This window comes from Nerophis ophidion, linkage group LG13 (genome assembly GCF_033978795.1).
Source record: "Nerophis ophidion isolate RoL-2023_Sa linkage group LG13, RoL_Noph_v1.0, whole genome shotgun sequence".
Classification (NCBI taxonomy): domain Eukaryota; kingdom Metazoa; phylum Chordata; class Actinopteri; order Syngnathiformes; family Syngnathidae; genus Nerophis; species Nerophis ophidion.
Genome location: NC_084623.1, coordinates 59545721 through 59569504, shown reverse-complemented (window position 1 = coordinate 59569504; position 23784 = coordinate 59545721). Strand labels below are relative to the sequence as shown.

General features: G+C 39.3%; 1 protein-coding gene across 3 annotated transcripts in view; it reads right to left on the bottom strand.

Moving 5' to 3' along the window:
• vmp1 (vacuole membrane protein 1) overlaps positions 1-23526 on the bottom strand; it is a 42145-nt gene extending 18619 nt beyond the window's left edge. For 2 of the 3 annotated variants that reach the window (XM_061919310.1, XM_061919312.1), the window contains exons 1-7: positions 23368-23498; positions 21251-21357; positions 18074-18206; positions 17876-17966; positions 15357-15467; positions 5395-5562; positions 5090-5221 (exon numbers count right to left, since the gene is read on the bottom strand). In XM_061919310.1, the coding sequence (XP_061775294.1) occupies positions 5090-5221; positions 5395-5562; positions 15357-15467; positions 17876-17966; positions 18074-18206; positions 21251-21329 (714 nt within the window). In that variant the 5' untranslated portion in view covers positions 21330-21357; positions 23368-23498. Of the gene's footprint in view, positions 1-5089; positions 5222-5394; positions 5563-15356; positions 15468-17875; positions 17967-18073; positions 18207-21250; positions 21358-23367 lie in introns of all 3 variants that reach the window. The other variant, XM_061919311.1, reaches the window with a different exon arrangement.
• Positions 23527-23784: the final 258 nt, after the last annotated feature.

Sequence of the window (23784 nt, the reverse complement as noted above, 5' to 3'; positions counted from 1 at the left end):
TAACATTTTTCAACCCATTTGAAGCGTCCTACTGTCAAAACATTCCTCTTAGTAAGGGAAAAAAAACATGTTGGTTTCAGAACTTGAAAAATTCCCGTTTTTTCCAAAATTCCGTAATACCATTTTTTCAATTAAAAACTGTTACTACTTCAACATTTCTTGACACATTTCAAAAATTCCGACATCAACCAATTCAGGAAATTCATGCTCCTAATCACTTTTTTTTTTTTTATTCCCGCTTTTTGCCCTAAATTCCTAGGAAGTTCTTAGTGAAATTAATGAGACATTGATCCATGTTGCACAATTCCCACATTTTTCAACCCAGGTTTTCCGGAACATTTTTCCCATGCAAAAATAAATTGGCCATTTTGAAAACTTCCACCATTTACACATTTTTCAACCAATTCAAACCATTCAATATTCCACTCATCTTGGACATTAAAACGATATATTTTTTTCAAGTTAAAAAAACATTTCAGGAATTCCAAAAATTCCATTTTTTTCACACCCTTTTTTCTGGCCACTATTCCTTCCACATTTTTCAACCCATTTCAAATTCCAGGAATTCCTTAATACCATTTCTCAATTTTAAAGATCCTTTGTTATGTTCTCAACCGATTTGAAAAATTCCAACACCAACCATTTCAACTTATTCCGAAGATTCACATTTTTTTGCATTTTCCCAAAAATTCCCTCTCTTCCCAAAATCCCCAAATTTCCATGAAATTCCCATTGAAAAGAATGGGACATTTTTCAAAGTTCCACAACTCCCACTCAAACTGTTCCAATTTCAAAATATTCAGCCTGCTCAAGAATTGTGTGCTCCCTTTCAAAAACTGTACAAAAAAAAAATTCCCGGATTTCCAAGAATTTCACGTTTTTAGGGTCATTGTCCCCATTCCAAATGAATTGTCCATTTTTCGCTCTTTCACAATTCCAACATTTTTAACCTATTCAAAATATTCCACTCATGCTGGACATTCAAACTAAGTCTTTCCCAAACCATTTTTCCTGGAAATTCAAATGCTTCAGCATTCAAAACATTCCAACATTCAAACTATTCTTACATTCATACTTCATTCTGTCAGCATTGGAGCAATCACATGCAAGTCCTTCAGGAATGGCCTCATCTAGTTCATTTATAAACTAACGCATTTTCTCCGACTTAACTTTCAGATTGTAGCCAAAGGCAATTTTTTTTGCTGTTTTTATCTGCCACACGTAGAAAGCCGGTCCGTGAAAGTAATGCATACATTAAAGTGGAACAAAGGTTGGGGATCCCTGCCTTACGTGGACCATATATTCTATTTAAAAATAGTACTTTCCTAATATATCGGATCAGGTGATGGTGTGTGACAGTGTTTCCCAGGTTTCTCTGCAGCTGACTCAGCATCTGATCTCAGCAGCGTCCAGTCATGTGAACATGCTTCCTGTCTGCCCTTCCAATTAGAGAGTCGTGAAAAGAGCGACCCAGGCGGACGGCACAAAGCCCCGGGGATGATTAAAAGGGGAGGAGAGCTCGGTGTGACTCACAGGCGCACACACAGGGATTTACTGGAAGTGTGAGGGGGGAGGGGCTTCCCTCAAGTCACATGGCACTTGGGAGCCAATGACTGGACAGTGGCTTCATGTCCGCTGGGCATTAGGAAGACCAGATAAATGCCTCACGTAAGAAGGTGAATTGTTGCTGAGTGAGCAGATGACATGTTATGGAGGAAGGAGATGCCATGATCACATCCAGAGAGCTCAATGATGCACACCCGAGCACGATGATGGAGTGATGTCACACACATCTTACAGCCTAAGATCATCACACCTTCTTGGAAATGCTTTGAGGAATAAACCCTTGAGATGAAACATCTTGAGTCATCTAGTCCAAGGGTGTCCAAAGTGAGGCCCACAGCAATTCTTTTAACGGCAGTTACATTTTTAAAAATGAAAAAAAAAAAATAATAAAATACTGTGACCATAAAAAGTGGAATAAAAGAGCAAACAGGTGAAAAGTAAAGAGAAAATGTTTAATATTAACTCTAATAACTCAAAGCTGCCATACAGACAGATTTATTCTTTCCTTTCAAACTGTCATTGCTCAATTTTTTTTAATAAAAAAGGACAGATAAAACTAAAGTTGATCTGAAGATTTATGTGTTGAAAGTTAAAAAAAAAGTATATATTGATATATGCCTTATTTTGAACACTTTTATGAGTGGAGCCTGTTGGAGCCCAGATCCCCAAGACCTTGAGTCTGAGGATTTTTTTCTTCATCTGCCATTGTTCAAAATATAACAGTGTAACAAAAGCAATGTTATGATATATTTACATTTTTTAGGCTCCAATTACTTTACATCGAATATTATTATTTTTTTTTTTAGGCGAAAATATTGCATATTTTGTGTTTATGTCATAAAAAACAAGTGTTTTTACGCACACACAAAAAACTTTATGGAAATATTATATTGCTATGAATATTTCTAGGTATTTAGGTGTTAAAAGTAAAAAATATAAATTTTTGTGTATGACTTATATTTAACAATTTTATGAGGGGGGGCCTTTTGGATCTCAGATCCCCAAGACCTTTGATGTTTTTTTCTTCAACTGCCATTGTTAAACTAATAATGAATCAAAAGCAATGTTTTTATGAACTATTGACCAAATTAAAGCTCCCATTACTTCACATCAAATATTCAATTTTCAAATTTTTTGGGGGCGAAAATATTGCATATTTAGTGTTTATGCCATTAAAAACAAGGTTTTCTTTGGGTGGGGGGGGGGCATAAAAGGCACACCCCAAAAAACTTTATGGAAATATTTTTAGATATTGCCATAAATATCTATAGCTATTTAGGTGTTGAAAGTAAAAAAATGATGTATGACTTATATTGAACACTTTTATGAGTGGGGGCCTTTTGGATCCCAGATCTCCAAGACTTTTGAGTCTGATGTTTTTTCTCCATCTGCCATTGTTCAAAATATAATAATGTAACAAAAGCAATGTTAGGAATTATTGACATATTTAAGGCTCCAATTACTTCACATCAAATATTAAATTTTTATAAAAATGCAGAGAATAATTATTATAATCGTTGGTACTTTAATTTAAAATTAAAAGTAGCATGTCTTCCTTCACTCCTTACTTTGGCAGTTTTATGCATTTTTGTCAATCAAGCAATCAAAGTTTGCTTATATAAGCCCTAAATCATGAGTGTCTCAAAGGGCTGCACAAGTCACAACGGCACCCTGGGCTCAGATCCCACATCAGGGCAAGGAAAAACTCTACCCAATGGGATGACAATGAGAAACCTTTTATGTATAAAATATCCATCCATTGTCTACCGCAGTGTTTTTGAACCACTGTGCCGTGAGATACAGTCTGGTGTGCTGTGGGAGATTATCTAGTTTAACCTATTTGTGTTAAAAATATGTTTTGCAAACCAGTAATTATAGTCTGCACATGATGTGTGGTTGTTGAGTGTCTGGACTGTCTGGAGCTCAGCAGAGTAACCGTGTAATACTCTTCCATACCAGTAGGTGGCAGCCAGTAGCTAATTGCTTTGTAGAAGTCGGAAACAGCGGGAGGCAGAGCGAAGGTAAAAATGTGTCTAATGCTTAAACCAAAAATAAAGAAAAAGGTGAGTGCCCCTAAGAACAGGTATTGAAGCTTAGGGAAGGCTATGCAAAACGAAACTAAAACTGAACTGGATACAAAGTAAACGAAAACAGAAGGCTGGACGACAGCAAAGACTTACTGTGGAGCAAAGATGGCGTCCACAATGTACATCCGAACATGACATGACAATCAACAATGTACCCCACAAAGAAGGATGAAAACCACTGAAATATTCTTGATTGCTAAAACATAGTAGATGTCGGAAATATCGCTCAAAGGAAGACATGAAACTGCTACAGGAAAATACCAAAAAAAGAGAAAAAGCCACTAAAATATGAACGTGAGACAAGAAGTAAAACACTACACATGAAAACAGCAAACAACTCCAAATAAGTCAGGGTGTGATTTGACAGGTGGTGACAGTACACCTACTTTGAGACAAGAACCATAGTGATGCATGCTTGCTTATGCTTTAAAGCAGGGGTCGGGAACCTTTTTGGCTGAGAGAGCCAAGAAGCCAAATATTTTAAAATGTATTTCCGTAAGAGCCATATAATATTTTTTTTAACACTGAACACAACTAAACGCGTGCATTTTTAAGTAAGACCAACATTTCTAGAGTATAATAGGTCTCTTATTCTTTGTAATAACATTGTTATTCTGAAGCTAACCGTGAAGGGGGTGTGGCCTGCGGTCCTGCAGCGAAGCGGGGTGTTGCCAGGACCGGCCTCGAAATCAGCCGCAGGTGCGTAGATGGCCCACCTGGGCCTTGTTATCTAATTACCTGTCGCTATGTTTATAAGCAGCAGCCAGGAGAAGAGACGGGGTTGGAGCTGGAGCCAGAGCGCGAGCGAGGACGAAAGAGAAAAACACAATTGCTGGAAAGCAACTGAGAGACTTATTGAAAAATAAAACAATATTGTAACCCTGAAACAGGCTCTCATGTTGGTGCTTGGTGATCTGAAGAACCCCCAGGAGAGCAAACCCCACATTAACCAATAATAAATGAATAACTTCTTACCATTAACGAAACATCTTGAACAGGTGCGGTAGGAAACGAATGGATGGATTAAAAATGCATTAGAATGTCTTATATATTCAACATTATTTTTAACACTGTTATTACAAGTGGAATTATTCATTACTTATCGGGTTAAGCAATGTCAGCTAAGATTTATCTGAGCCAGATGCAGTCATCAAAACTGGCCACATCTGGCTCTAGAGCCCTAGGTTCCCTACCCCTGCTTTAAAGTCATATCCAACAATTGCCACGACCACTTTTTACTGTCAACTGAGTTTAATTTTTTAATGATTTCTGTGCCTCCGGAACTTGTAAACGCAAAAAATGTGCCTTGGCTCAATAAAGGTTGAACAATACTGGTCTACAGCTTGTCCCTTTTTGGGTCCAAATCAAATAGCAATTTTGAAGAGAAAAATGTCAATGAGGGATTTTTCCTCCAAATGTGCGTGCGTTTGTCGAACCTGTGCGCTCTGGGCTTGCTCCAGCATCTCCTCAAACTCCTCGTAGTCTTCGTCCTCAGGTTCGGCTCCTGACTGCCGCGCTGCCCTGGCCATGAAGTACGGAGGCAACTCTCCGATGGCAGTGCCCGCACCCTGAGAAACACACACATAGACACACTTCTGGGAATTCTGAGCAAAGCTTTTAGGGGAGCGAGCACTTGAGATGTGACGGAGAAATAATGTGAGCTGTGTTTCCACTGAAAGCTGGGACTAATTGCCTGCTGTTTGTCTTGTTGCTGGACCAAATAAGAAGAAAGTGCACTCACCCACATGCAGGCCTCCAGGCGGACCTTCGACATGATGGAGAAGAGGGAGACGCTGCCCTCCTCCCCGCCAAGTGGCGGACACACAATCTGGTCCGGGTATGGAGGTTCTGGGAAATCTGTGGAGCTGCACTCGTACGCCGCCAGTGTGACGGAGGCTATGTGAGGACCCTGGGAGGACAAGAGAAAGTCGACATCATGTCAGCAGCACCAGATACATAGACAGTTGGCATGTGCACCCAACAACTAAGCTTTTCCTCCCGTCGCTCACACTGGAGAGATTCAGCTGCAGTGCCAGAGACCCTCAAAAAAGCGTCTCAAGTCAGACAAGTGAGGCAAACAGAAAGTAGAAGTTATGGTGTCAATCTTAATTGGACCATCATCAATCAAGCTGAGTCATCAAAATGTTGATTGCAATTCTAAAGTTGCTTTTTTGACTGATATGGAATCCTTTTCTCTTCAAAATATTTACCCCAAAACACATCTTATATTAAGAGTGGGCCTTAATCATCCACATGTGCATCAGCTTTTTTCCTCAAGTACAGTGCGCCTCAAAATATGAGTTTCATCACTTCTGGGACGCGGTTTGTACCTTGAAAAACTTTTCATGGCTGGCAGCACATTTAAAAATACTAATATTAAAAAATGTGGAATAAAAGAACAAACTGGTGAAATGTAAAAAAGTCCCAATATGTGTTGTTTTCCTTTTAAAACTATCATTGCTCAAAAAAATTAAAAAAAAATGAATCTACAGATAAATCTGAAATTATTCTAGATATTTAAGCTATGAAAGTAGAAATAATATAGATTGATATATGATTTATTTTTATCACTTTAATGAGTGGGGGTCTTTTGGATCCCCAAGACCTTTAGTCTGATGATTTTTTTCTTAAACTGTCATTGTTCAGAAAATAATAGTGAATCAAAAGTAATGTTGCTAAGAATTATTGACCTATTTAAATTTTCCGGCAAAAATATTGCATATTTTGTGTTTATGCTATAGAAAAAAACAACATTTTCTTTGTAATAAAAATGAATAAAACATAAAAAAAACTATTATAATATGGAAACATTTTTAGATATTGTCATAAATATTCATAGATATTTACGTGTTAAAAGTGTATATATATTTATACACATTTATAGATATACACACACACACACTCACGCACACACACACAAGTTAGGGGAGCCCTAAGGGTTCACAAAAATGTATTTATTGTAATTGATTTTTAATAGTATTTTTACAATCTGCCGCTGGCCGTTAAAAAAATTAGCTGTGGGCCACAAATTTGGACTTCACATTCTGCTCAAAGTGTACAAACTGTCACTAAAATGTGGACTTTTGTCGAGGCTGGAAACCACTATTAATATTGAAATTGTTTCTTACGAAGACATTCGCTTCACTGTACAAACTTTCCCACTTGCAAACACCGTTTACGAACCAATTAAGTTGGTAAATAGAGGTTCCACTGGTCACTGAGACTTACAGTTGCTACACATCTCTCAGGAGCATTACAGATGTTTGTGAAATGGTCGCGGTGTTACAATGGAATGTCGATTGCAAGCTACAGGTAATAAAAAATAAAAAATCCCCAAAGAACCACCTGCAGGCACTCACGTTCACACCTGTGTAAAATGAACAGTCCTCCCATTCAGACTGTGAGAAGGGCCTTTCTCTTCCACACTTGTGCTTTGAGCACATGGAAAGTAAGGGACTACAGCGGCTGAGTCACAACAGTTGTACATGTCATCAGTAATGGCCGTATTGTTAGGCTTTGGCAGCTGGCCTCAATAAGAACACCTGGAGCTACGCCACAGAGACTCCTTTAGACCTCCTCCACAGCACAAAGACATCTTCTCACATGTGCTCTGCAACATCTGCTGGCAAGTCAGCACATTTTCAAGCTAAATATTTTCTCACAATAAGATCAGCGAGTCAAAAGCACCGTTAACTATGGAGACCATTGTGATTAATAAAGACTTTGTTGCAGAGCACTCTCTTGAAGTTCTTACCTTCTTCAGACCTCCGAATAATGCCTCCCTCTTTACGACCCCCCTCTCTAGATATATAAAGATGTGTATTTACAACATTAATCATTTATACATACTATGCAAATATAAAAAAGCCTGCTGTGAAAAATGATTTGGAATTTCACAAGAAAAAAGTTACAATTCCACAAAAAACCTTGGAATTTAGGCAGTAAAAATAGCAATAAAAGTCATTTTACTCAACGCAAGTCAAACTTTTACAAGAAAAATTGAACATTTGTGCAATATTACGATAAAAGTTGGAATTTTACTCAATAACATTCCCAATTATATAAGAAAATCTTGACATTTTGGCAATTTTATGAAAATAGTTATTTTACTCGACAAAAGTCACAATTTTATAAGAAAACTTTAAAATGTTTGCTTTGCAAAATTATGACAAAAGTCATCGTTTTACTCCAAAAATGTCACAAGAACAAAACATTTTTATGCAATAATGGGATAAAAATCAGAATCTTATAGGACAAATGTCACTATTTTGCATTTAAAAGTAGTAACTGTACAGAAAAAAGTCATAATTTTACAAGAAAATATTGCAATTTTACAGAAACAGAAAGAATATGCGAAATTGTTCCAACTTTAAAAGAAAAAAGTAGACACTGTGAGAAAAAAGACTGCTTTTAGCTATTTTATTTTTGGGGGGAATTTTTTGTCCGTAAATGTTTTTTCATCTTCATTATTTACTTCATGCATTTCAATTACTTACACACACTTGTTATTTCATATGTTGACCAGAGGGGGAGCACTTTTAAAAGCAACACACAGTCATTGTGAAAAATCCCTCCTTTTTGGGACCACCCTCATTTTGATGGATGTCACCACAAATGAGACATTGTCTATTAGATGCAATGTTATTGGGACCATCATTTATCTCATCAATTCTTCACAACTCCTCATATGGAAGATACTTTTCCTTCATCATGTCTCAAGAAGGGTAGAAATACAATAACACACACACACGGCACAAACGGAGTTCCAGCTTAATTTTTATGCATATTTTGTGTGTTTGCCAACAAAAACTAAGTTTTTCTATGGCACAAACAGCTTAAAATACACAAATAAAATAATTAAAACTAATAATCACTTATTCGATCTGAATCTGGGTTGGGGAGGAGACCCTGCTCCAAGTGGAGGAGTTCAAGTACCTAGGAGTCTTGTTCACGAGTGGGGGAAGAGTGGATGATGAGATCGACAGGCGGATCGGTGCGGCGTCTTCAGTAATGCGGACGTTGTACCGATCCGTTGTGGTGAAGAAGGAGCTGAGCCGGAAGGCAAAGCTCTCAATTTACCGGTCGATCTACGTTCCCATCCTCACCTATGGTCATGAGCTTTGGGTCATGACTGAAAGGATAAGATCACGGGTACAAGCGGCCGAAATGAGTTTCCTCCACCGTGTGGCGGGTCTCTCCCTTAGAGATAGGGTGAGAAGCTCTGTCATCCGGGAGGAACTCAAAGCAAAGCCGCTGCTCCTCCACATCGAGAGGAGCCAGATGAGGTGTTTAGGGCACATCCAACAGGTAGGAGGCCACGGGGAAGACCCAGGACACGTTGGGAAGACTATGTCTCCCGGCTGGCCTGGGAACGCCTCGGGATCCCCCGGGAAGAACTAGACCAAGTGGCTGGGGAGAGGGAAGTCTGGGTTTCCCTGCTTAGGCTGCTGCCCCCGTGACCCGACCTCCGATAAGCGGAAGAAGATGGATGGATGGATCTGAATCTGATAGATTTAAGCGTTGAAAGTAAAGAAAGAAATAATTTAACATGACTTAATTTTAACACTTTTAGGAATGGGGGCATTTTGGATCCCAGATCATTTTAGTGGGATTTAATTGTCAACAGTCATTGCTTGGAATAATTCTGCATTAAAATCAATGTTGTTATGAATTATTGACCTCATTAAGGCTCCAATTACTTCACATCAAATTTTGGACTTCTAAACGTTTTCTGGGGGAAATATTGCATATTTTGTGTTTTGACAAAAAGGGCATAACGCATTAAAAACAAGACGTGATGGTGATCTAGAGATTTAAATCTTTTCATCCATTTTCTACCGCTTATTCCCTTCTGGGGTCGCTGGGGCCCATCTCAGCTACAATCGGTCGGAAGGCGGGGTAAACCCTGGACAAGTCGCCACGGCATCGCAGAGAGATTTAAGTGTTAAATGAAAATAAAATTATATATATATATAAAACTTATTTTTCAACATTTCTATGACTGGTACCCTTCCGAGTGCCAAGGGCCAAACTTAAGGAGAGCCCTAAAAGTAAAACAATAAATAAAATCGATGTATTTGTTTTGAAAATTGAAAATATCAAAAAGTCCCCTGCATGGTTTAATTTTCCAGTGTGGCCCTCGGTGGACAAGTTTGGACCCCCCATGCTTTCAGTCTTTCTTAACCACTGTGGGGCCGCCAAAAAGATGTGTTTTTCAGCTACGGTGCATATGGGTCACTTGTAGTACACTTTCCCACCACTTGTGGCAGTAATGAGAATATCACACAAACAGAAGAAGTCTGGAGCTAAAGTCGCAGAGAAGTTTCTTCAATGCAAAAACGACGACTAAAGTGATGAAGCTCTATTTGCATCTCCATTTTATTGACAGTTGATTTAAAAAACGTGTATTATTATTTTTTTTTTATTCAAGCACTGTTTAATTGTATTCATAATTATTTTTCAACAGTTTTTATGAGCGCCTCCCTTTGCAGGATATTTGATTCGTTTTATTTTCGTAATCAGCCTGACCTAAGCCTTAATAATATTTGTGATTAACACGTTCTTTCATATCATTTGACAATGTTTATCCTGTTAAACTGTAAGTAGGTTAGATACAATTGTTAAATGTGATTAAAATCAAGAGTAATGCAGTGTTAATATTTAAGTGGGTTTGGGCTCCGGACCTTTTTTTGATGCCACAGTGACACATATTGCAATATGAACGTATTTATTCACATTCTCTGCAAAGTGTCATGGATTCTTTTTTGGTCCGAGAGCTCACCCACCACAAAGGTTGGTTTCGTATTTGTATTGTAATCCTGCTGATTGTCTCCTTCCTGTGTCGTCCAAATTGATTGACATTTTGTCGTGGCATGAATACGAGAAAAATACGTCATCTGTGATGGTCGCCCGTGTGAGGTCACCTTCACCAGATGAATCAGCAACATACACATGAGGTGTACAACAATGAAATAGATGAATCATATGCACAAATCACCATGACAACCCATGGCCATCTGTTTGCCTCCAAAAAGTTCCCAGGCAGTAAAATGGCCACCACCACTTCTTCACAGTCATGGTGTGGGATGTAATTCTTTGTGGTGGCAAATAAGTTGACATATTTGGCGAAGGGAGACAAAAAATGTGTCACAGAACAACTGAATCACAAGTAGGGAACATTACGTATCACGGACCAAAAAGAGCCGTTATCAATATTATCGCGGTATTATCATAAAAGTACTTATACACATTGATATCTTTCAGCAGTTATTTCAAAATCTACTAAATAAATAAAACACTTTTAGAAAAAACACTATTCTGCATCTTTTGTGTTTCCTATGTTTCACTGACAGTTCAGTTTATTTGGAACATGCAGACGATACAACTCCAGTGTAATGCAGACCTTGGCAAAGGAAGGCCCGGGGCCCGTTACGCTTTTCAATCTGGCCCTCCGAACATTCCAAAAATATTTTTTTCGATCTTTAGGATGGAAAGTGTAGCTGCCATTATGATGTGTACTCATCTTTTCTAATGACAGTAAGTCTACAACTATACAAAATATTTCAATGGTTGGAATCTGCACTTTTGCATGATATACTACACACCCTGTTTCCATATGAGTTGGGAAATTGTGTTAGATGTAAATATAAACAGAATACAATGATTTGCAAATCGTTTTCAAGCCATATTCAGTTGAATATGCTACAAAGACAACATATTTGATGCTCAAACTGATAAACTTTTTTTTGTTTGCCAATAATCATTAACTTTAGAATTTGAGGCCAGCAACACGTGACAAAGAAGTTGGGAAAGGTGGCAATAAATACTGACAAAGTTGAGGAATGCTCATCAAACACTTATTTGGAACAGCCCACAGGTGTGCAGGCTAATTGGGAACAGGTGGGTGCCATGATTGGCTATAAAAGCAGCTTCCATGAAATGCTAAGTAATTCACAAACAAGGATGGGGTGAGGGTCACCACTTTGTAAGCAAATTGTGGAACAGTTTTAGAACAACATTTCTCAACGAGCTATTGCAAGGAATTTAGGGATTTTACCATCTACGGTCCGTAAAATCATCAAAAGGTTCAAAGAATCTGGAGAAATCACTGCACGTAAGCAATGATATTACGGACCTTTGATCCCTCAGGTGGTACTGCATCAATAACCGACAGTGTGTAAAGGATATCACCACATGGGCTCAGGAACACTTCATAAAACCACTGTCAGTAACTACAGTTGGTTGCTACATCTGTAAGTGCAAGTTAAAACTCTACTATGCAAAGCAAAACCCCTTTCTCAACAACACCCAGGAACACCGCCGGCTTCGCTGGGCCCGAGATCATCTAAGATGGACTGATGCAAAGTGGAAAAGTGTTCTGTGGTCTAACGAGTCCACATTTCAAATTATATTTGAAAACTGTGGACTTGGTGTCCTCCAGAACAAAGAGGAAAATAACCATCCAGATTGTTATAGGCGCAAAGTTCAACAGCCAGCATGTGTGATGGTATGGGGGTGTATTAGTGGCCAAGGCATGGATAACTTACACATCTGTGAAGGCACCATTAATGCTGAATGGTCCATACAGGTTTTGGAGCAACATATGTTGTCATCATGGACGCCCCTGCTTATTTCAGCAAAACAATGCCAAGCCATGTGTTACAACAGCGTGGCTTCGTAGTAAAAGAGTGCGGGTACTTTCCTGGCCCGCCTGCAGTCCAGACCTGTCTCCCATGGAAAATGTGTGGCGCATTATGAAGCGTAAAATACGACAGCGAAGATCCCGGACTGTTGAACATTTGAAGCTCTACATAAACAAAGAATGGGAAAGAATTCCACTTTCAAAGCTTCAACAATTATTTTCCTCAGGTCCCAAACGTTTGAGTGTTGTTAAAAGAAAAGCTGATGTAACACAGTGGTGAACATGCCCTTTCCCAACTACTTTGGCACATGTTGCAGCTATGAAGTTCTAAGTTAATTATTATTTGCAAAAAAGAAATAAAGTATATGAGTTTGAACATCAAATATGTTGTCTTTGTAGTGCATTCAACTGAATATGGGTTGAAAAGGATTTGCAAATCATTGTATTCTGTTTATATTTACATCTAACACAATTTCCCAATTCATACGGAAACAGGGACTGCTACTTAAATGGGGAAAGACGTTACTGTCTCTTGTTTTCATGTTAGCGTTCAAGCTGGCGCCAGTCAGTCCAGTTTATTAAAAGTGCCGTTATCAATTTTGCATTTTACATTACTTCAATTAATCGCGGTAATCATATCTGATAGTTAAAATTATCACAGATTATGGTTAGATCCCTACTCAGAAGATAACTTCCAAAAAATAGTGTGTGGTGTGCAAATAACTTCCAGGGACGGTGGTGTTGTTCCAGGAAATGTGCCAGCAAGGTGGTTCTCAGAACTATCTTTCAAGAAACCTTTCCAGCTCCAAGCTGAGGCAGAGCACGTTTCTGTGGAGTGGTGCAAATCATCAAAACATGCCTGCAATTAAAAGCGTGTCCACGTGGCTTCCAGAAGGGCGGACACTTCCAAGGCCAAACAGATACCAGAGTATTAGTAGCACAAGCTCTGCAAGCCACCATCTGATAAAAACCTGTTTACAACAGACTAGTGAAATACTCCACATGTTAATGTATTACACTGGCGTTCTAATGGATCCGGCTAAATCCCACGGAATGTTGAAATAGAATTAGAGTAAGTGGATAAGTCCTGAATTACCCTAAAATGTGTTTGAGAGTAAGAAACAACGCATATTTAATGCGAGGTTCACTGCAATGACATTCTATAAAACACTTACCGTATTTCCTTGAATTGCCGCCGGGGCGCTAATTATTTTAAAACCTCTTCTCACTCCGGCGTTTACCAAAGGCATGCGGTAAAAGCAAGCATGCACTAATTATTTTAAAACCTCTTCTCAATCCGGCGCTTACCAAAAGCATGCGGTAATGTTAGGCCTGCGCTTATACATTTGAGTGTGATGTAAGAATACCATCATAAAAAGCACATTTAATAAAAAAAACGTTATTATGGTCTTACCTTTACTTATAAATGAAGTCCATGCGCAGCTCCTTCTGATCAAAAGCATCGATAACTCGTTTATAGAAGTCTTCCTTATATTTCTTCAGTTTTAAAAGTCTCTCTGTCTCGATGGAGATTTTCTTTTATTACCTCTTGTTTCGATTGAAAGTCCAGTTTAAAAAACTGTTTTATTTTAGATGTGTAATCCTCCATGTTAAAAGTGCAAGCGAGAGGAAAAAATAAACGATCGCTGCTCACTCTTGCTGCTTGTTGTCACTTCTTCTGCAGCCAAGTAGTCGCAAGAAGGATCACTAGCGCCCTCTACCACCAGGAGGCGGGAGTCATTTAATGATTCATATTTGACACACGCAGCTACGGTATATTAATAAAACATAGTGCTTACTGTTCTTTTCAGCATATTCAATAGATTGGACCTTAAATCCTACTGAATAGCTCTTAATCTTCTTCCCTTTATCCGATGTCAAATTATTGAAATCAGCCTCCTCCATTTTGAAAATGATGACAGGTGAAGTGTCACTTGTGACGTGACGAGTTTGACCCGGTGGAAATTCTAGGCATATGCTAATTTTTGGGCAAAATGAGTTTGACCCGGCGAAAATTCTAGACATGCGCTAATAAAAATAATATTTTGCAAAACGAATTTGAACAGGCGTTAATTTCTGAGCCGGCGGTAATGCTAAGCATGCGCTAATTATTTTGCAAAACGAGTTTGACCCGGCAGTAATTCTAGGCAGGTGCATACTATATACCCGGCAATTCAAGGAAATATGGTATGTAAGGAATGTACTGTACACAATGTTTCTGGAGGACAGAAAAATTATCAATTGGAATTTCAGCTTCCTTCATATACAATTTGAATTGCAAGTCTACTTCCTGTTTGCCATCTCAATTCAAATTCATGGAATTCAGTTGGAATTTGGGAGATATTCTTACGTAACGTGCAATCATACACCAGCTTTGTATTGACCAAGTGCTTGCGTTTGGATCAAACGGCATAATTGTTGTCCTCCCGTGTCGCTCACACCTACTTCCTGTTCCTGTCTATTCCGCTAAGCCTTCTGGGTAATGTAGTTTATAGCATATACTTACCAGTTGACCTGTATTCACATATTTCTTCCACATTTATTCGTCCAGGGTAAAACAATCAAGAAGATATTTTCCTTTTCAATGCTGACCGAGCAAAGAGGCCGAATTCACATGCTGGAGATGTTGAAGTGTGATGATAATGTCTCATGCACTGACAGAAATGAGCGTTATAGATCAGTTGACAAAAAACATGAGGGAGTAAATGTGTTGGAACATAAATGAATGTTTAAGAAATGTGTGGAGCACAGAGCAGCAGACAGCTAACAAAAAGAAAGTCTTTGTTGGTGTGTCTTTCAATAATTACAATTATTTATCAATATTACTAGTTATAATTTAAGTAGTACAATAATTTGACTGAGTAGGTGCTTTTACTGCCATCTAGTGTCCACTTTTAAGTCTGTATTCCATAAAACGAGTAAAACATCAATAGAGTATTTGTTGGAATCCCGTGCTTTGACTAAAAGGTGATACGGACATTGATAAGAAATTCAGAAAATATACAAGCTGATTGGATGTCATTGAAATAAGCCTGCAGAGACTGTGAGTGTTTACATCTCACCAGGTAGAGCAGGAAGGTGTGCAGACCAGTCCCAAGGCCGACAGAAGACAGGATGCCCAGGCCGACCCAATATGCACACCACAGGAGCCTCTTCTCCAGGTACTGCACATACTGAAGTCAACAAAAACAAAACAAATTGAAATGTTTTTACAATTTGGATTTTCCGTGTTTCAAGTTGCAATTGAGTTGAGAGCTAAAGAAGGTCAATGTGCATAACATGAGTAGAAAACATGAAGAGCCAAACAAACATGGCCAAAAGTGCAGAAAAACCTCCCTCCAACCTCTTTTTGTTCTTCATTCTAATTTGGATGGCGGAGGAGCCGGGGCAGCACTTGATGTTGGCCAAGAAGAGCAACGCACGCTCCTCTTTCCCTTTCTAAAAGTCTCCACTCGCTAGGTCGCTAGTTACTTCCACCAAAAAGAGCATTTAGGGAGCACTGACTAATCAAAACAGCGACAGAGCGGACCGCCACAAATACATGGAAAACACGGCCTCACCACACAGTGGAATGCACTAACAACACACCTTAACATTCCAACTTCACTACTACATTTTAAAACTGCCATGAAGTCATGGCTCAGCTCAACCTCTCCCTGATCTCAACCCAAATTCCTCCCCAGCAACTTTACCAAGCATCAGTCTATATATATTTATATGTGGTTTATATGTAATTATATGTGGTTATAGTGTATATATATATATATATTTATATGTTGTTTATATGTATTTATATGTAGTTTATATATATTTATATGTGATTATAGTGTGTATATATATTTTTTATATGTGGTTTATATGTATTTATATGTGGTTATAGTTTATATATATATTTATATGTGGTTTATATGTATTTATATGTGGTTATACTGTGTATATATGTATATATATATATATTCATATGTGGTTTATAAATATTTATATGTGGTTAGAATGTATATATATATGTGGTTTATATATATTTATATGTGGTTATAGTGTATATATATTTATATGTGGTTTATATAAAGGTATATGTAGTTTATATATATATATATATATGTGGTTATAATGTATATATATTTATATGTGGTTTATATGTATATATATGTGGTTATAGTGTATATTTATTCATATATGGTTTATATATATCTATATGTGGTTTATATATATATATATATGTGGTTATAGTGTATATTTATTCATATATGGTTTATATATATCTATATGTGGTTTATATATATTTGTATGTGGTTTATATGTGGTTATAGTGTATACATATTCATGTGGTTTACCAGAAATTAGCGATATTCTTATATGCAAATAGGATATATACATATTCATGTGGTTTATATATATATATATATATATATATATATATATATATATGTGGGAAAAATCCCAAGGCTACTTCATCTCTACAGAACTGTTTCATGAGGGGTTCCCTCAATCATCAGGAGATTTATCATCTCCTGATGACGGCTGATATATATATATATATATATATATATATATATATATATATATATATATATATATATATATATATATATATATATGTGGTTATAGTGTATATATTAGGGGCGGCATGGCGTAGTGGGTAGAGCGGCCGTGCCAGAAACCTGAGGGTTGCAGGTTCGCTCCCCGCCTATTGACATCCAAATCGCTGCCGTTGTGTCCTTGGGCAGGACACTTCACCCTTTGCCCCCGGTGCCGCTCACACTGGTGAATGAATGATAGGTGGTGGTCGGAGGGGCCGTAGGCGCAAACTGGCAGCCACGCTTCCGTCAGTCTACCCCAGGGCAGCTGTGGCTACAGATGTAGCTTACCACCACCATTGTGTGAATGTATGATGGGTTCCCACTTCTTTGTGAGCGCTTTGAGTATCTAACAATAGAAAAGCGCGATATAAATCTAATCCATTATTATTATTATTATTATAATATGTTTATATATATATATATATATATATATATATATATATATATATATATATATATATATATATATATATATATATATATATATATATATATATACACACATACATACACACACATTTATTGAAAGCGCTATACTTGTATAGTGCTTTTATAAGGTTGAAAAGCGCTGTACAAGTATATCCTGTTTTCATATAAGAATATGGCCAATTTCTGGTTAATATTCAGGTCAAACATGCGTGACAATCATTGATACTTTAACTTGAACTTAAATGGAGTAACATTGTTGGATATTTTTAAGAGAGTTTTATGGCAAAATTCCAAAACAAGTGCAGTTCCCCTTGAAGAGCTTCTGCAGTATTTCATTTCAGACTCTGTGTCACAATTGATAGTATTATCCAAATAAACATGAACCAATCGTGAGCGTGTCATCATGTGAGTAACTTGAGAGAAGTCCTACGACGTGGAAAGGCAACGTCCACTGCAGTGATCGAATGGTCAAAGTTGAGTGGGGGAACTCTTTTAAAGAGTGACTGATGTGTAATCTGTAAACAGACTGCTGTCGATGATCTCCCCCACGCACGCCGCAGACTGGCACTTACTTTTTGGTGAGCCCCCTGGATAGAGTAGGTGGCCGAGAAGAGCGAGCACAGCAGCAGAAGTAGGAAGACCACGCCCCGTCGCTGCCACAGCCTGCATTAGACAGAGAGACAACACTTATCCAGCTAGGCCTTGGCACTAAAGCAGGAAAGACAACAAATCACAAAGAAAAAGAACAGAGGAGAAAACCGCTTTCTTACTTCAGCGTCCACTCCTTTAGCTTGATGAATAACTCTAGAAAAAAGTAATGGAGTGTTGTCAGAGGTCTCCTCCACAGCACCAGGGAAAGACGCTCCTCCTTATCTCTCTGCCTCCTCTCTCTTATTGTTGAGTCTGCAAAGGAAACACAACTGTGACATTCTCCAGCACTTACAGTCCTGCTCAAAAATCTACATACACGTGTAAACAACATCATGTCGTGGCTGTCTGGACTTTCCAATCATTTCTACAACTCTTATTTTTTGTGATGTAGTGATTGGAGCACATACTTGTTGCTCACAAAAACATTCATGAAGTTTGCTTCTTTTATCAATTTATTATGGCGACTTGTCCAGGGTGTACGCCGCCTTCTGCCCAAATGCAGCTGAGATTGGCTCCAGCGACCGCCCGCGACCTTTAAAGGGACAAGCGGTAGGAAATTGAAAAATGGATGGATTAGGGCTCTACTGAAAATGTGAGCCTGCGATGAGGTGGCGACTTGTCCAGGGTGTACTCTGCCTTCCGCCCGAATGCAGCTGAGATAGGCTCCAGCGACCCCGAAAGGGACAAGCGGTAGAAAATGGATGGATGGATGAAAATGTGAGCAAATGTGCTGGGTCAAGAGTATACGTACAGCAATGTTAATATTTGCTTCCATGTCCCTTGGCAAGTTTCACTGGCGGTTTAGCTCGGTTGGTAGAGTGGCCGTGCCAGCAACTTGAGAGTTGCAGGTTCGATTCCCGTTTCTGCCAACCTAGTCACTGCCGTTGTGTCCTTGGGCAAGACACTTGACCCACCTGCTTCCAGTGCCACCCACACTGGTTTGAATGTAACTTAGATATTGGGTTTCACTAAGTAAAGCGCTTTGAGTCACTTGAGAAAAAGTGCTATATAAATATAATTCACCTCACTTCACTTCACAATAAGGCACTTTATGTAGCCATCCACAAGCTTCTGCTTCAATTTTGGACCACAAAAGTGGTGCAGTTCAGCTAAATGTGTTGCTTTTCTGACATGGACTTGTTTCTTCAGCATTGTCCACACGTTTAAGTCAGGACTTTAGGAAGGCCATTCTAAAACCTTCATTCTAGCCTGATTTAGCCATTCCTTTACCACTTTTGAGGTGTGTTTGGGGTCATTGTCCTGTTGGAACACCCAACTGCGCCCAAGACCCAACCTGATGATTTTAGCTTGTCCTAAAGAATTTAGAGGTAATCCTCCTTTTTCATTATTCCATTTAAAGCAACAGTTCCATTGGCAGCAAAACAGGCCCAGAGTATAATACTATCACCACCATGCTTGACGGTAGGATTAGTGTTCCTGGGATTAAAGACCTCACATTTTACTTCTCCAAACATATTGCTGGCTATTGTGGCCAAACAGCTCCATTTTGTTTCATCTGACCACAGAACTTTCCTCAAAAAGGTCTTCTCTTTGTCCATGTGATCCATCCATCCATCTTCTTCCACTTATCCGAGGTTGGGTCGCGGGGTCAGCAGCCTAAGCAGGGAAGCCCAGACTTCCCTCTCCCCAGCCACTTCGTCTAGCTCTTCCCGGGGGATCCCCAGGCGTTCCCAGGCCAGCCGGGAGACATAGTCTTCCCAACGTGTCCTGGGTCTTCCCCGTGGCCTCCTACTGGTTGGGCGTGCCCTAAACACCTCCCTAGGGAGGCGTTCGGGTGGCATTCTGACCAGATGCCCGAACCACCTCATCTGGCTCCTCTCCATGTGGAGGAGCAGCGGCTTTACTTTGAGTTCCTCCTGGATGACAGAGCTTCTCACCCTATCTCTAAGATAGATATAGGAAACTCATTTCGGCCGCTTGTACCCGTGATCTTATCCTTTTGGTCATGACCCAAAGCTCATGACCATAGGTGAGGATGGGAACGTAGATCGACCGGTAAATTAAGAGCTTTGCCTTCCGGCTCAGCTCCTTCTTCACCACAATGGATCGGTACAACGTTCGCATTACTGAAGACGTCGCACCGATCCGCCTGTCGATCTCACCATCGACTCTTCCCTCACTCGCGAACAAGACTCCTCGGTACTTGTCCATGGAATGTCAGATGAAACACAAATGGAGATGTTTGACCCAGCACATTTGCTCACCTTTTCAGTAGAGCCATAAGAAATTGATAAAAGAAGCACACTTCATGAATGTTTTTCGTGACCAACATACTTGTTGGTCACGAAAAAAATAAGAGTTGTGGATATTATTGGAAACTCAAGACAGCCATGACATCATGTTCTTTACAAGTGTATGTAAACTTTTGATTGCAACTGTATGTCGACACCATTTATTACACATTGGGTCATGCTGACCTAATACTGCAACTCGGTCTAAAATCCTGATCTTTCATCTGTTTTTACAACCCTGCAACATAAAACTCATCTGCTTGCTCATTTTTATGTCACGTGTAATCAGCCATGCGAGTGTCAGTAAGTGATAACCATACAGTACACAAGCTGGACTGCAAGGCGGAATTAGCACAATTATTTCTAAGCTTGCATGGTGTACCGGTACTAAAGTACCGCAATACTAATAAATACTGCCTTTGAAAAATACCTGTACTTTATTTTCACCGTGACTAGGTGGGGCGCCGTGGTAATATGAGCAGAGTGAGTCAACACACACAGAGCACTTGCAAGCTCAAACAGTGTGGAGACAAAAGAGGGAGAATGGACGTATTTTGGCTAGTGGCTAACGTCCGTCCACAGTGTTTTATACTTCTAAATCACAAACCTTTGCCTCCACAGCAAGTAAAAAAAGTATGTTTCATACAAGCCTCAACCCTACAGGACGAGGGATAGCTAAACATGTTTCACTACACACCACAGACGGAAACAACAGCTAACCGCTAACAGCAAGCGCGTGCTACTGAATGTAAACAAATGGGTGGCTCTATACATCGACTTTAACGATACCAATACAGAGCCGCATATAGCAGGGTTTCCCACACATTCATTTATTTGTGGCGGCCCGCCACGAAAGAATTACAGCCGCCACAAATTAAAAAAAATAAAAATAAATTAAAAAATATATATATTTTTTCCCCCCCAGCTTGACTCATTCGAAGCCAAGGCAAAATATTGTAATATATATCGTATATCGCGATATGGCCTAAAAATATCGCGATATTGAAAAAGGCCATATCGCCCAGCCCTAGTTTCTGTTATTACCTGTAAATTTGCCATTCTGTTTGTCTTTGGCTCCTGTGCGTCTTAGAGGCTTGTCACAGCTGTCTCCATTGGCTGCCATGTCGGTCACCTTTAACTCAGCAGGGAGTCTGCGGGGAGAAGCAAGAAGACAAGGAACAGATGACAAGAGGAAAGTTGCAAGAAGACAAGGAACAAATGACAAGAGGAAAGTTGCAAGAAGACAAGGAACAGATGACAAGAGGAAAGTTGCAAGAAGACAAGGAACAGATGACAAGAGGAAAGTTGCAAGAAGACAAGGAACAGATGACAAGAGGAAAGTTGCAAGAAGACAAGGAACAAATGACAAGAGGAAAGTTGCAAGAAGACAAGGAACAAATGACAAGAGGAAAGTTGCAAGAAGACAAGGAACAAATGACAAGAGGAAAGTTGCAAGAAGACAAGGAACAGATGACAAGAGGAAAGTTGCAAGAAGACAAGGAACAGATGACAAGAGGAAAGTTGCAAGAAGACAAGGAACAGATGACAAGAGGAAAGTTGCAAGAAGACAAGGAACAAATGACAAGAGGAAAGTTGCAAGAAGACAAGGAACAAATGACAAGAGGAAAGTTCCAAGAAGACAAGGAACAAATGACAAGAGGAAAGTTGCAAGAAGACAAGGAACAGATGACAAGAGGAAAGTAGCAAGAAGACAAGGAACAGATGACAAGAGGAAAGTAGCAAGAAGACAAGGAACAGATGACAAGAGGAAAGTTGCAAGAAGACAAGGAACAGATGACAAGAGGAAAGTTGCAAGAAGACAAGAGGAAAGTTGCAAGAAGACAAGGAACAAATGACAAGAGGAAAGTTGCAAGAAGACAAGGAACAAATGACAAGAGGAAAGTTGCAAGAAGACAAGGAACAGATGACAAGAGGAAAGTTGCAAGAAGACAAGGAACAAATGACAAGAGGAAAGTTGCAAGAAGACAAGGAACAAATGACAAGAGGAAAGTTGCAAGAAGACAAGGAACAGATGACAAGAGGAAAGTTGCAAGAAGACAAGAGGAAAGTTGCAAGAAGACAAGGAACAAATGACAAGAGGAAAGTTGCAAGAAGACAAGGAACAGATGACAATTGGAAAGTTGCAAGAAGACAAGGAACAAATGACAAGAGGAAAGTTGCAAGAAGACAAGGAACAAATGACAAGAGGAAAGTTGCAAGAAGACAAGGAACAAATGACAAGAGGAAAGTTGCAAGAAGACAAGGAACAAATGACAAGAGGAAAGTTGCAAGAAGACAAGGAACAAATGACAAGAGGAAAGTTGCAAGAAGACAAGGAACAAATGACAAGAGGAAAGTTGCAAGAAGACAAGGAACAAATGACAAGAGGAAAGTTGCAAGAAGACAAGGAACAAATGACAAGAGGAAAGTTGTAAGAAGACAAGGAACAAATGACAAGAGGAAAGTTGCAAGAAGACAAGGAACAAATGACAAGAGGAAAGTTGCAAGAAGACAAGGAACAAATGACAAGAGGAAAGTTGCAAGAAGACAAGGAACAAATGACAAGAGGAAAGTTGCAAGAAGACAAGGAACAAATGACAAGAGGAAAGTTGCAAGAAGACAAGGAACAAATGACAAGAGGAAAGTTGCAAGAAGACAAGGAACAAATGACAAGAGGAAAGTTGCAAGAAGACAAGGAACAAATGACAAGAGGAAAGTTGCAAGAAGACAAGGAACAAATGACAAGAGGAAAGTTGCAAGAAGACAAGGAACAAATGACAAGAGGAAAGTTGCAAGAAGACAAGGAACAAATGACAAGAGGAAAGTTGCAAGAAGACAAGGAACAAATGACAAGAGGAAAGTTGCAACACAGCATGACGTCATAGCAGGGTCCGATGGCTACTGCTTGTTATGGCCACACATTTGTCAGTTTACATGGTGTTGACAAAGCAAATATTCAACAGAATGAGGACACTAAAGGTGTGTGCCTCACGACGTTAAAGTTGCCTTAAATAACCTCGCTGGTGAAGCAGCGGCAGTCTTCATTCGGACATGAATGCAGCACATTTCTTCATGCTAACCGGTTAGCCAACATGCTAACAGACAGACGTACAAATTATGCCTTCGAATATACACTTCCATGATAAATACGGATCCCTTACTCATGTGGAATGTGAACGACAGCGTGTATCTTCCCAGCAGATGGAATTTGGCCACAAAACGCAACGTATGAAGGGAGAATGTGCCGTATTTGTTCAATTGAAATGAGAGCCGTACCTACTTCCTGCCTTCTTCACCCGGAAGTAAACCTTGTATTTCAAAATAAAAACCTGCACGGCGGGTTGTGAGCACAATTAGGTATGCATCCAACTGTCCGCAGTGCAAGATAGTAGGTTTTTTTTGGGTGCGATTGCAAAAAACACATTCGCTGAATTGACATCGTCGGATTTTGGCAACTGTGTCAGTTGATTAAATAGTGTCCTTTTATTGTGAAAATGACAGGAACAAGCAGTAGGTCCAATCGTTTGTTGCCGAATTTGCAAACGGAAAATATTAGTTTGTTTCCACTTTGACGCAAT